A 13,818-nucleotide genomic window follows, 5' to 3' on the forward strand; every position below is an offset into this window, starting at 1 on the left:
CACCTCCTTCAAGCCTCTCCTCACCCTGTCCCGGCCTGCCCATAGAGTCACAGACCAGGCACACGGCCCTGCCACACTCAGACTAAGCGGGCCGGACCAGGTGAAGCCCCGGCGGGATGCGACGCCCGGCCTATCCTGCCTGCCAGGCCCTGCCTCCGCGGCCGGGCCGTGCCGGGAGGGGCGCGACCTCACGGCGGAGCTGCCGCTGGGGGGCGCTGTAGGCGGCGGCGCTCGGGCCCTCTCGCTCGGTGCCCGGCTGTGGATCGGGGCGGCGGAAGAGAAGGAGGAGGAGGAGGGAGAGGAGGAGGAGGCAGCGGGACGCAGTGAACAAGCGCTGCGAGAAGCCATGTCCGCGCCTACCGGGCTGCCGCCGCAGCCCACCGCTGCCGCCGCGTTTTCCCCGGGAGGGCCCGGCAGCTCCCTGGAAGCCGCGGCCCCGGCGAGCGGCGCGCCGCGCTGCCAGAACGGTGAGGGGCCTGCGCGGGGCCCGGGCGGGCGGGGAAAGGGGCTCGCGGGGTCTCCGGGAAGAGCCGCGCCGCTGCCTTGTGGGTGCCAGGGGCCTGCTTGCTCTTCCTTCCTCCTGGCGGGCGGGCGTGGGCCCGGTGGATCCGGCGCGCAGCGAAGCTCTTTGGCTGGAAGGCGGCAAGACCCGCCGGAGCCGCTCGGGGAAGGTGGGGGCCCCCGCGGCTGTGTGCGGAAAGAACTATGGAAGGCGTAGCCTCTCCGGCTTCGCTCAAGGGGCGAGGAAGGGGGTATTCGCATCTTTCCTCGCGGATTTGCGTCTGCCCGGTGTTGTGGTGCCTGTTTTGCGGCGTTTCAGGAAGGCTCGAGAGGCCAAGGCACTTCTAGGCCTTGACGCTGGCTGTAGTACGTGAGAATAGGCAGAAAATCGCGTATTACGGGCCATACTCACTTTGTAGCTGTGTATGAAATTAAAAGTAGTGGGTAGGTAGGCGTTCACACAACTGGATCTTGGGATTTGAGTTGAACAGGCAGCATTGGACCAGTGAAATTGAGTCACTGAAAAACAAAGGTACGATAGTTAAAAGTAAAAAAATACTGACTCCCATTTCAGGTAGAGAGGTAGTGAGACTGACTGGAGTATGAATGAAAGTAATGAGTGTACACTTCCGCATTTTTGAATTGGTGCGCTGTAAAATCAGTTCTTTATTGACACACCACGTTAGCTCTTCAAAATCCCTGTATAATCATCTCCACGTAATACTGGTTTGGTATCTAAATTTGGCCTCTTATTGCATAGAGTTCTAGCTCATACTGTTAAATCTTTTGTAGTCAGACTGCTTTCTGCACAGGTGTGTTTTCTGTGCAGGATAGGGACCTACAGATTTTTTTACTTGAGAATTGTGAATTTGTCCCGTGTCCAAAGGGGTGGTTAAGTGTTAAGCACTTAAATGCTTATAAAAGTGTTCGGGCAGTCACCAAAGAAAATGAAGGTAATTAAATGGCAGGTTTTAAGGAGCTACTGATGCCTCACTTGTGTCCCAACCGGTATTGTGATGCTGGGGTTTGTAAAAATTGTTCAGAAAATGCCAATTTACATGATTTTTAGTCAAAAAGCATACCGTTTTGAGGGTACAAGTGATACAACATGTTTAACCTGGAAGTGTTTTACAGAAACAAATAGGAACTTTCATTCTATCTTCTCTTTGTATTCCTAGCTGAGTAATTTTAAAGAACCATCGTTACTGTTGGTTTTAATTAATTAACTGCATGTTGCTGCTAATATTGGTAGAAACAGGTTGGGTAAAACCAGGACATAGACCATTTATTTTCTGCAAAATGCTCCTTCTTTAATTTTAAGAAATACACTGTTCAATAACAGTCTTCATTTTTTATTGCATAACTTTGTTTTTTGTGTTCCTTTACATGTCTTTGATGACTTTAGTCAATAACCCTGAATTTTTCGTTTTGCAACATTTAGCAGTAGCATTCCAGATTTTTTTGATTGACCTATCTGTTGTCTGAGTACTAATCTCCTGAAGTTACAACACAGGACTTGAGGTTTTGGGGTTTTTTAATGAAAATAGGAGAGGAAGTAGAGGGGGGAATAGCAATAGAAAAGGAGTAGAGGAAATATCTGTATTATATAATATAAACTAAATTTCATAAATTGGATTGTTGCTGCTTTTGAAATTCAATTTTATATCATTGGAGTGGAGTTTAAGTATAAGGTCCTGAAGTGAATTGAGCTGTTTCTGTATTGGCTGAAAGAAAACACTGGTATATCCTTTCTGTTAGAGTGCTCTGTGTTTTAATTTGATAAAATGTGAATTTTTCAAGTAAAACTATGTAGATGCTGCCATTTGATGAAAGACAGTGCTTTTTGCAGAAAGCAGCCTGTTGTGCTATGATGGTATTAAAAAGGATGTTCAGGTCTGTTGTTAGTGAGTTTTGCCTGGCTTGATGACCCTTTGAGATCCTTGGAGACTTCAATTTTTGTTAAATTTAGGCGTGATTGTTTTGTTGGATTTTTAACAGTAACTTCTTGTGTATATGCTATTATTTTCTTCCTTCTCTTACAAATTTGGGAAACTTTTTTTGTAGTCTTTCAAGTGGCTTTGTATCTAAGTGGAAAATGACCTATTTCCTAATGTCAGCATAACAAAATGATTCTTGTTAAATCAGTACTGAAGGGTTCAGTAGTGATGGAGGACTTCAGCGCTAGCAATTTAATGTATTGAAATGCAGCACTGAGAGGATAATTGCATTGAATTCCCATGGTTCTTCAGAAGAGTTTGGTCTGGTGCTGTCTACAGCCAGTTTGTAAGGCTTCTATTGGTATTTCTACTGGCATTTTGGAAGCAAAGTTTTCATTATTATGTTGTTCAGCCTTGTTTTTCATTTCTCCTCAGACTTTGATCGTTTTGGTCAGTTTAACAAAGAGAACAGAGGTGTGAAAGATGGGAAACTTCTGAATATTTTGTGACAATGGGAAGCTGTGTGAATGAATAAGAGACACCAGTTCTGTTACTGAGCTGTAGTTAGAGCTCATCATCACCTTGATCTGCTGGTTTGTTTGCCAGCAGTAAACAAGGGGCAGTGATGCTGCCTCCTGCCCATGGGGTAAGGGACATACGAGGAGGATGCTTTGGGGAATCTTCTCTGGAGGTGGGTAAAGGGATGTTAGGAGTTTCAGAAAGTTCACTGGTGGTTTTGGATAGAAAGGAAGTTTGGTGGTGTAGCATCCATAGACTCCATGTAGGTAGGGTATGTGGGAGATTGCTGAATTATGCTGCTGAGGGAATGCATGGGCATAAAAACCAAATGTGACATTAGCAGGCAAAACTTCACTAATTCACGTAGCACTGCTGCTTTTTGCTTTTCTTTTTTTGAGGGAATTTGGAGTTTTTTCTATGGTGGCTCCCCCCTCCTTTAAAAAGAATTAAGATTTCTGGGGTTCACCTGTTAATGTCTGTATAATTACACATTGTAACTTTATATAATTGTATACTTTATGTAATAAACATTAATTTGGTCATAGAAGCAGAGGTTTACTGCTTTTGTTATAGAGATGATCTTTTAAAGATACACCTGCTGTGTGCAGCTGAGGTTTTCAGCTCCTTTATGGAATTTTTTGAGATATTTGTCAGGTGTTTTGGAAGGATGGTAGTACCTGGGGCATAGGAGAGATTGTGCTGTTAATCAGGTTTTGAAATGACACTGAAGATGTATTCTGATTTCCAGTGTTGAAAACTGTCCACTTACCTAGTCACCATTATTAGTTTCAGCACCTAATTGTAGTACAAAAGTTATTTTCTACTCACATTCTTTGTAATCAAATGGACAAAAAAACCCTTGTTTCAGATATGAGAATAATGTTTCATCTGTAATTTTAAAACTTGTTTTCAAAGGACCTGCAGCTTGAAATCAATATAATTTTTCAAATGTTGTCTCAGTGAGGTTTTCATGTGTGTGTTTATAGATGTTTCTGCTTAAAAATGTGAATAAAAAGAACTGCATTCTATCATGTAGAGACTGATATCTTGTATTGGTAATTTAATTTCTATTTATGGTGTGTATTTTTAAACAAGAGCTAGATACTGGAAGACTGTGCAGTAGATGATTTGATATGCAACCTTTTATTTAGGAGTCAGGTACTCCTAAACCAATTTCTAAATTATACCTGCTCAGTTAGTTAAATCTGCATATATCAGTAGAACAGATGCACAGGCTTTTCAGATAAAATATCTTTTCTTGCCACCTTAAGTGGCAAGAAAACGCTGCGTAAAGCCATAAGCCTTGTTACATGTAAATTATTGCTGTATTTTTGGTTTGCTTTTTCAGACGTTAAAAAGCAGGTCAAAAGTCTGGCAAAGTTCTTGAATCTGTTAATGGCTTGCTAACTCAAAATAATTTTTCTTTAAAGGAGAAAAAACTATGCAGCTCAATGATGCAGCTCCCAATTTTTCAAGAAAAAAGTGAATCAGAAGCATAGTTACATGCTCTCTTCAAAACTCGAGATACTTTTTTTTTAAAGCTCTTTCTGCTTTTCCCCCGAGTGCCTACCTGTCTTTTGATCCAGCAGTCCAAGTTACTGTTCTGCAATTTTTTACTTCCTTTCTTTTCTGCTCAGCTTCCTGTCAGTTCTGAAAGGGCATTTTAATTTCACCAGAAGCAATTTTGGGCAGTATGTTTCTTGCTTTTAGGAGTCTGTTAACAAGTTTGTTGTTAAAATCGCCTTGCAGGTTAATCATGGGACATTTAGAGCTCCTTGGAGAACAGTGATTTTTCAGAATTTCAAGACAAGAGAAGTAATGCATAAGTTCTGTAATTATTGTAAATATAAGCAGGGGAATCAACTATTCATTATTACCCTCAGCTGCCATTTAATTTGTGAGTGGGCCAGTGCTGTGTTTGTGTTTTTATTGGTCAAGGAGTGGGAAATAACACCGTAGTCATTTTGCATGATGTAAGCAGTAAGGTGTGAAAGTTTTAAGAAAGCAAGTTATCCACACAAAAGCATCTGTGGTTCATTAAAAATAAAAACAGGAATAGGACATGAGGAAGAACTTTGGGATTTCCCATGGAGCAGTTGGCTGAGCAAATCCGTTTGGACATAGTTAACATTTGGTCTCTGGCAGGCAAGCTTGTTTGACACTTGCTGGGCCAGTATATAATTAACCTCTAATGTTGCAGAGCCAATTGCAGTGATACCAGAGGTCAGTTTCTCTGATTCCAACATCTCTTACACCTGTAAGTATCAGGCAGTAAATGAAAATTATGTGCCTTGTCAAATACTCTTGTATTTGACAATCAAATATTTTATATTTGTCTAGTTTCATAACAACTTCAGTTTTCCTGAAATCATAATACGTAAGGACTAGACAACAAATATAACTGGCCTGCAACTCTTTATTTTGGCCACTATATTGAAGACTTGTAAATAAGATACTAAGAAGAGGTAAACAGTCTTGGCATGGAAGCCTCTTTCAAGAATCAAGCAATCAATTTTTCTGGCACTTCTTTGTGTGAGTTTGCAAATTACAGTAATTTCGCGACTATAAGGCGCACCCTTTTGACTAAAATTTTCCCCCAAACCCAGAAGTGCGCCTTTCAGTCCAGTGTGCCTTATCTGATGGACAAAGTTCAGAAATTTGCCTACCCGGAAGTGAGAGCTGTGAGCCGCGGGGGGAGCGGCAAGGCCATGGCTGCCAGGTGGAGGCGGGGCGGAGCAGCGGTGGGCACACCCCGGCCCTGTGGAGGGGGTACGGAGGGGTGGCGGCCATAGCCCGACCCCGGAGAGGTGGCACGGAGGCGGAGCCTCGCTGCAAAAAAAAAGTGCGCCCTATAGTCCAGTGCGCCTTATATGATCTACAAAGTTGCAAATTTTGCCGACTCCCTGGGGGTGAGCCTTATAGTCCGGTGCGCCTTATGGTCGTGAAATTACTGTACTTCAAATATTGTTTTTGCATGTGTTGTACTTGGTTTCTTCTCTGTCTGCTGATGGGAATCAAACTCAAGAATAGTGACAAAAAAGAAAGCAGTTGTTTGTTAGTTCAAGTGCGGAGTCCATTGGCACTACTAGCAGATGCCCTTTTAATACATGTGATGTTTTCATTTCAGGTCCTATGCAGAGTCAGATGCAGTTCCCCTCTGGCTATGGCTCACATCTTCCAAACTACAGTGCCCCTTCAGGACACTATTCCCAAGTGCCCAATAAAGCTGCTGCTTCACATCTGGATAATCAGTACAGAGCCAGTTACTACCCTGGTTACTATTCAGCACCAGCACAAAATGTTATGACATCTGTGGGTAGCAACATGTTGAATGCACAGGAATCACAGCAATTGTACAACAATACCCCTCCCCATTCAGCGGGGACCAGTGACAGATCTCTTCAAGGAGCAGTATCGTCTGCGTCGTACTTGCATGTGAGTGTTCAGCAGTCATATTCAGCATTTGATAATCACTACAGCACTTCTGTCAGCTCTTCAGTTGCATCTCAGGGATTTCCCCTTAATTCTGATCACTACGCCATACCCGTGGTTTCTGGTGCCATGTATCCAAATGTTTCGTATCCTTCCGTGGCTGCTGGAGGTGTGTATGGACAGATATTTACCTCTCAGAGTCTACCTGCTGTTGGACAGTTCAAAGAGACAAATGCATTTTCTAGTCAGAGTACATCAGTACCTCATTCCCTTCAACAGCACGTTCCTGTGGGATATAATACAACATTATCAACTGTTTCATCTGCTCCGTCTGTGCAAGAAAACCTCAGCAGGAATCTCACTGGATCAGTTGCTAAAGTAAATAACCAAATAAATGCAGGTATGGTGTTACTTGAAAGATAGTAAACTTCCACATTTGTCTGGGAAACATAAGTAATTGTGTGCTCTTCTTGGCTTGTTTTTGTTCACTGTGTGGAATTCTGTATTGTAATTTTGAGTTCAGTCACTCATTGTAGCTTTTCTAATTTGGTTACCACAGTTCTCATAACAGCAGCTATTTGTTTCTACTGAGAGATACAAAAAATACACTATTTAGAGGATTATCTTAGTTATTTGTGTGGTCTTCATGTGAGTGGCCTTGGAAGGCAGCTTTTTCATGCAGTTCTGAAGGAATGTGTGATTTCTGAAATATGTCTGTTATTCACAAAGATACTTCTTTCTTTTCTGGCTAGGGAATTTTTCTAAGTCATGGTTGTTGTTTCTTTAAATTTTGCCTTAGTGTTGTGAGAGACTGAAATGTTAATGGTAATGACTCAAAACAATCAGCTATTTGTGGAGGCAACAGGGTGTTTTGCTGTGGCCAGTTTGCTAGGAGGAGAGTTTTTGGGGTGTGGTGTGCTATGGGGAAGCTTTCAATGCACACAGGACAGGGAGGGTGAGCACCCGCCACCAGAGGCCACAAGCTGGGTATTGAGCCAAATAAGAAGCAGACCCTGTGGAGTCAGGCTGGTACTTTTTATCGTGCCCACTGTCCTTCCTTACACAACTGTCGCACTTGTGCCCAAGGGTGTTCGTCCCTTCAGATGTGGCATAACTGGTTTGAGCGCCCTGACGTGAGACGCAGCTTTGTGCCTTAGAAGGGACCAACCCCTGAAGCAACCCCAGACTCAATTTCCAAAGGAGTGCTGCAACAGATTCACAGTGTTGTAAAAGACAGTGTAAAACTCCCCTGCCTGCATCCCAGGGGAAGTGCTGGGAGTTCCCATGTACATCTGAGCATAATTAACCCACTGAACTCTATTGTGTGGGACCCACACCACCAAGAAGACCAGAAGGAGGGGACTAGAAGGACAGGTGGTATTATCTTCCTCTTTATCCAACACATATAGTTTATATGTATTGCTTTTCCTCATTAAGTATAGGTCCTGTCCACCTCAGTGAGAATCAGTAGAATTTTGTCCCATTTGGATGGTATGAGACACCTCATGATACGAGTCCATTGTCATCCCCACGTGCTGTCCATGCCTGGTGTCAGCTGGATTGTGGCTGCCCAATGCCCACAGTATTCACTGAAACTTTATTGGTACTAAGATGATGTGACAGCACATGCTTTACTCACAGACACACATACACTGTTTAGAGAAGTATGGAGTGCTCTGAGGCCAGGGTCTGGGCTATCTTCTCCTGCCTTGACTTGGAGTGACCCAGGGCCCTCTGAAGTTCATGGTTTCTGTGGTACCATTTCCCCTGCACTCTGCAAGGAAGGTTCGCAAATGTGATGTCTGCCACAGTTGTGAGTTCCTGGATGTGTTTGTGATGATGTTGGCATTTCTTCACTTTTTTTATTGTGACCTCTTCTAAGGATATGTCAGTGCACTGGTATCACATGGTCACATCCACCACAAATGATTGAATTACCTTCATGGAAGGTTTGTATAACTCACTGCTGTCATTTCTTATATGTGGTTCCTGAAATAGTGTCCAATCTTGCTTTTCTGCTTCCTTAGATAACATTTCACATATGTAATTGTGCCTTTTGATTGTTGTATCCTGCACAATTGGGCAGTTCCTAATGATGTGGGAACATGTTTCATTCTCAGCCTGGCAGTGCCTGGAGGATTTGAGTTATTTTTCTTATTTCTTGATACATCTTTATCTGTCACTTGTCACACCCCTTCTTTCCCCTCACCTCTCTTTTTATTTTATTCTCTCTCTCTACTTGACATTTACTGTTTGATAAAATTCATGCTATTGACTTTGTCATATGGTCTCGTTTGCACCATAATTCAGGCAGAGGCATCTCTGTAATAATTGTAATAGTTGGATCTTAATAAACACATTTGCATTTTCTCACAAAGTTCAGGGAAAAAGTGGAACCCTACATGGATTTCAAGTCAGTTGGGTTTTTTAAAATTAGTATTTTTGATAAGCATTTGAAAGAGTTAGGAAGCTGTAGCTGATTTTTGCAAGTAACAACTTGATGATTTTAATACAGGTGTACCTATAAAGCTGTGAAGGTGCCAGTTGAAGGCAAGTAGACTCAGTCCTCATTCATTGTTTCAGCTTCTGTTTCATAGGAAAACTGAGTACCAGTTCATGGGTTATCACTTGGTGGGAAGCATGGAAGAGATTGGAGATGTGGGTACTTCACAATGAAATATCTTGCTCTGCAGAGGAGAGAGCAATAGTCTCTGCAGGAAGATTCTGATTTTCTTTTTGAACTGGGGATTTTCTGACTTCATGCAGTTTTGACTTGTAAGCAGTACCAGGCTACAGCTTACTTTCTCTGCTAAAGACAGACGTTACATAACTAGGTTTCCTTTTTAATGCTAGATATTTCAGATTATAATGTAACATTGAAACTGTTTTAGGAGTCCTGCTAGCTGAGATTTTCTCAGACCAAGGACTTAAGAAAGAATATGGCTTTGGTAAAGCTTTTTTTGGGAAAAGCAGTTAAGCTTAAATGAAGCTCATTCAATCCACAGTTCGAATTTAATTTCAACATTGGTTTCTCCCCCCTCCCAAGACTAGGATGTAGAGTGTCATCCTCGGCTCAGTTATTACTACTTTTAATATTAGTAGATTTGAATTCTGTGCTGATGAGTGCTCTGTGTAATTTTTCTCCAGTATTTTCAAACCATGAAACAAAATGCCATTTAAAAAAGAAAAATAGGACTCTCCTTGAAAAGCTCCTGCAGTTGACCAACATTTCATGTTTGTGCGTAAAAATGGATTCTTTCAAGGACTGCCAAAAAAGTTCTGTTGAGTACAGAATCTGCAGCTGGACTTGACAAAATGCAGGTGTCTTTTCAGAATAGCACAATATGCAGTAGGCATATGAAAACTACCTATTGTTTGTTCAAACTGTTGCTGTTTTATTTGCAGAAGTTTTTAATTCCAATGCTTGTTAATTTTATTTCCTGTAGAGGTGTCTTTGTTCATAGAAATTTTTTTTTGTAATGAGCAACTGTTTTAAAAGTGGAACAGTGAAACTGACCAGACAGGGAAGAGCAATATGAGCAGTAGTTTTATTTTTGAACCATTCAATGGTGCTCTTACGGGGGTGATTGAGTTAGTATATGGCCTCAAGAAAAAGTAGTAATATTACACTTGAATGTCAAAGAACTAATGATAGAATTGACTGTGATAATGCTGTGTCATGGATACTCACTTCACAGTTGTGAAAATAAACACTGACCTTCTGTTTCTGTTGTGCTTGGGTAGTACCGCAGTCCTTGGTTGGTTTGCCGGACTGTAGGCTGCAGTAGTTAAACCACATGCAGAGTCTTTCTGGGCTCGTAAAGCTGCTGATAGTAGAATGCCTTGTGCTTCACTGCACAGTGCACAGTTTTCTGGAAGTGAATTATCTGCAAAATAATTTTTTTTCTCTTTCTCCTGAATTCTGGTTCAGTCTCAGCACACAAATGATTCTGTATTTGCTGACAAAGAAAACCAGATAAACATAACAACTGATAGCAAGGCTGAAGGAAGACCTGGACAGTTCCAGTAGTAAACCTCGAACGCTTTAAACCATTTTTGATGTCTGGGACTAAAGAAACTGCCTCTAATGATATCTGATTTCTTTTAATCTAGAATTCAACATCTTTGGCTAAAATATATGTTTAAAAAATTAAAAATCCAATTGCTAGAACACATAGATAGTAAAATACTTAAATAAATAATTACAAATAAAGGCATAATAATAAAATTTTAAGTAATTATAGTACAGTAATTTCACGACTATAAGGCGCACCCTTATGACTAAAATTTTTCCCTAAACCCAGAAGTGCGCCTTACAGTCCGGTGCGCCTTATCTGATCTACAAAGTTGCGAAATTTGCCACCCCGGAAGTGAGAGCCGCGAGGGGGGGCGGCACGGCGCCGCGGGAACGCCGAGTAGCCATGGGGGGGCAGCCGCGGGCAGCCCCAGGCATAGGGAGCAGCGCAGGCAGGAAGGCAGAGGGCAGCCCCAGGCAGCCCTAGGCATAGGGAGCAGCGTGGGCTGGAAGGCGGGGGGCGGCCCCAGGCAGCCCTAGGCACAGGGAGCAGCGTGGGCTGGAAGGCGGGGGGTGGCCCCAGGCAGCCCTAGGCACAGGGAGCAGCGCGGGCTGGAAGGCAGGGGGCAGCCTTGGGGGCCCCAGGCACCGGGAGCAGCACGGGCAGGGAGGCGTTACTACTTTGTTACTTTGTTGTGCATGGCGGCCTGAGCCGAGGGGCCACAGCCCGATAGGGGCCAACGGGACCGCAGTGCTGGGGGCAGCGACGCCACAGCTGATAGGGGCAGGCACGACCAGCACGACTGCGGTGCTGGAGGCAGCAGGACCACAGCCCGATAGGGGCCGACGGGGCCGCAGTGCTGGGGGCAGCGGCGCCACAGCTGATAGGGGCAGGCGCAGCCAGCGGGGCTGCGGTGCTGGAGGCAGCGGGGCCACAGCCCGATAGGGGCCGACGGGGCCGCAGTGCGCCAAGCCGAGCGAGGGATGGGAGGCAGAGCTGTTGGCACCGCCGAGCCGAGCAAGGCATGGACGGCAGGGCAGTGGCACCACCAAACCGAGCAGGGGACAGGCAGCAGGGCTGCTCCGCGGAGCCACGAGGGGGAACAGCATGGTGCCACAACGGAATCGCGAGGTGGAACGGCACGGCAGCGGAACCGAGCCGAGCAAGGGACAGGCGGCAGGGCTGCTCCGCGGAGCTGCGAGGGGGAACAGCATGGTGCCACAACAGAGCCGCGAGGTAGAACGGCACGGCAGCGGAGCCCATCCGAGCGAGGGACAGGCGGCAGGGCGGCGGCACCACCGAGCCGAAACAAGGGACGGGCGGCATGGTGGCTGTGCCGCCGAGCTGAGCGGCACGGCAGGAACGCCAAGCCGAGCGAGGGACGGGCGGCATGGCGGCGGCGCCGCCGAGCCGAGCGAGGCACGGGTGGCACAGCAGGAGCACCAAGCCGAGCGAGGGACGGGCGGCATGGCGGCAGCGCCGCCGAGCCGAGCGAGACACGGGTGGCACAGCAGGAGCACCAAGCCGAGCGAGGGACGGGCGGCATGGCGGCGGCGCCGCTGAGCCGAGCGAGGGACGGGCGGCAGGGCGGCTGTACCACCGAGCCGAGCAAGGGACAGGCGGCACAAGCAGCAGTACCGAGCCGAGCGAGGGACAGGCGGCATGGCGGCGGCGCCGCCGAACCGAGCGAGCGACGGGCGGCAGGGCGGCTGCGCCACCGAGCCGAGCAAGGGGACAGGTGGCACAGCAGGAGTACCGAGCCGAGCAAGGGACGGGCGGCATGGCGGCGGCGCTGAGCCCAGTGAGGGACAGGCGGCATGGCAGGAGCGCCAAGCCGCGCGAGGGAACAGCACGGCAGTTTCGCGGAGCCATGAGGGGGAACAGCACCACGGCAGAACGGAGCCGCAAGGGGGAGGCGACCCCGCGGCTGCGCCGAGCCGCGCCAGCCGACACTAGGGGCAAGCGGGAGTGCCAGGGCCCACTGCACGGGGAGGGCGCCTGGGGCTGCCTTTGAAAGCCTACACCGATCTCTGAAAAATGTTTCCAAATTGAGCCCCTGCCAGTAAACTCCACGATCGCGGGTTTTCGTTACTAATTCGTTACTTTGTTGCACGCGGCACGTGGCAAAAAAAAAAAGTGCGCCTTATAGTCCGGTGCGCCTTATCTGATCTACAAAGTTGCAAAATGTACCGGCTCCCGGGGGGTGCGCCTTATAGTCTGGTGCGCCTTATGGTCGTGAAATTACTGTAATTGTTTTATCCTGGCATAATTGGTTTGGTTTTGAGATGTTTTCTAAATTTCCCAGAGCAGTCTTACTGTTCTCGGATGGAGTCATTTTATATATAGCATTCTATTTGTTTTCAACCTTTAAAAAAGGGGGTTGGATTTTGAAAATTATTTGCCAGTTTTTGTACATCCTTGGAAAGTGTCTGAATACAATACACAGGGAGCATAAAGAAATAATGGACCATCTGTTGGAAGGAAACTTTCTGACTATTTCATCCTCCCTACTTTCTTCAGGAAGAAGCAATGATGGGGAACAGTTGCTGTCCTGTGCATTGTTTTTTGCTAAACTACTTTTAAAAAGAAAGATTTACTGAAATTTGTAAGTGTGCTTTCTATGATTGTTTGTGTAAAGAAATTTGGATACAGTATTCTCCTGTTCATGAGGGTGTCAGTAAGAGTTTGTTGTCATTGCCCCTGTGCTGTGAAAGATGCCCTTACAGTCTTTGAATTACAGATAAATTCCAGACAGACTATCAGTCAAGATGCTACAGTTTTAATGTATTTTTCCAAAGCAGTTTTTTACAGTCAGCACTGAAAGATCTCTGTGATGAAAAGGAAACCCTTACATAGAAGAATGATGTGTTAATAAGATCTGTGTGCTCAAACAGGACTTACTCGAGAAACTTGGGTTGGTGAGAGTTTTTCAGAAGTTGTTTCATTTCTGAACTGTTTTTTACTTGAATCAAGAATGTTGTCACCACTGGACTCAAATTGGTTTCTTTAAAAATCCAATTTATGTAGAGCCTCGCAAAGCCTCCAGCATGTTAAATTTACTAAGATCAAACGTCTGAATTTCTGTATGTTGTGCACTAAGGACATAGTACTGCAGGAAAGTATTTTCTAAAACTTTAGCAGCCCCTTTCTGAAATAGCTGAAGTATTTTCAGCAAGCTTGCTGAGATTTCACTAGAAGAAACCAAATTTATTTTAACAGGATTTTTTTTTTTGCTGGTAGTTGATTGGTCTTGTTGAATAATAACCAGTGAGAATAATTTTCTTTGCTTTAGGAAGTATAAATAAAGTAGAATATAAATATCTCTAATTTGAGATTTTTCTCCTTGGTGGTTTAACTCTGCAAAATCACCCTCTTATATCTTTAAAATCTGTATTTCAGCAGAACATGGTAAA

The 13,818-nt window shown here is 45.1% G+C and overlaps 1 protein-coding gene across 2 annotated transcripts in view; it reads left to right on the forward strand.

Annotated features, from left to right (window-relative positions):
- The first annotated feature begins 245 nt into the window (after positions 1-245).
- The window catches only part of SEC24B (SEC24 homolog B, COPII coat complex component), a 60,486-nt gene continuing 46,913 nt past the window's right edge, over positions 246-13,818 (forward strand). Inside the window, exons 1-2 of one of the 2 annotated variants that reach the window (XM_033060376.2) lie at positions 246-467; positions 6,085-6,789. In XM_033060376.2, the coding sequence (XP_032916267.1) occupies positions 347-467; positions 6,085-6,789 (826 nt within the window). In that variant the 5' untranslated portion in view covers positions 246-346. The remainder of the gene's footprint in view (positions 468-6,084; positions 6,790-13,818) is intronic. The other variant, XM_033060375.2, reaches the window with a different exon arrangement.

The sequence above is a fragment of the Catharus ustulatus genome, chromosome 5 (genome assembly GCF_009819885.2).
Source record: "Catharus ustulatus isolate bCatUst1 chromosome 5, bCatUst1.pri.v2, whole genome shotgun sequence".
In the NCBI taxonomy this organism is placed as follows: Eukaryota; Metazoa; Chordata; class Aves; order Passeriformes; family Turdidae; genus Catharus; species Catharus ustulatus.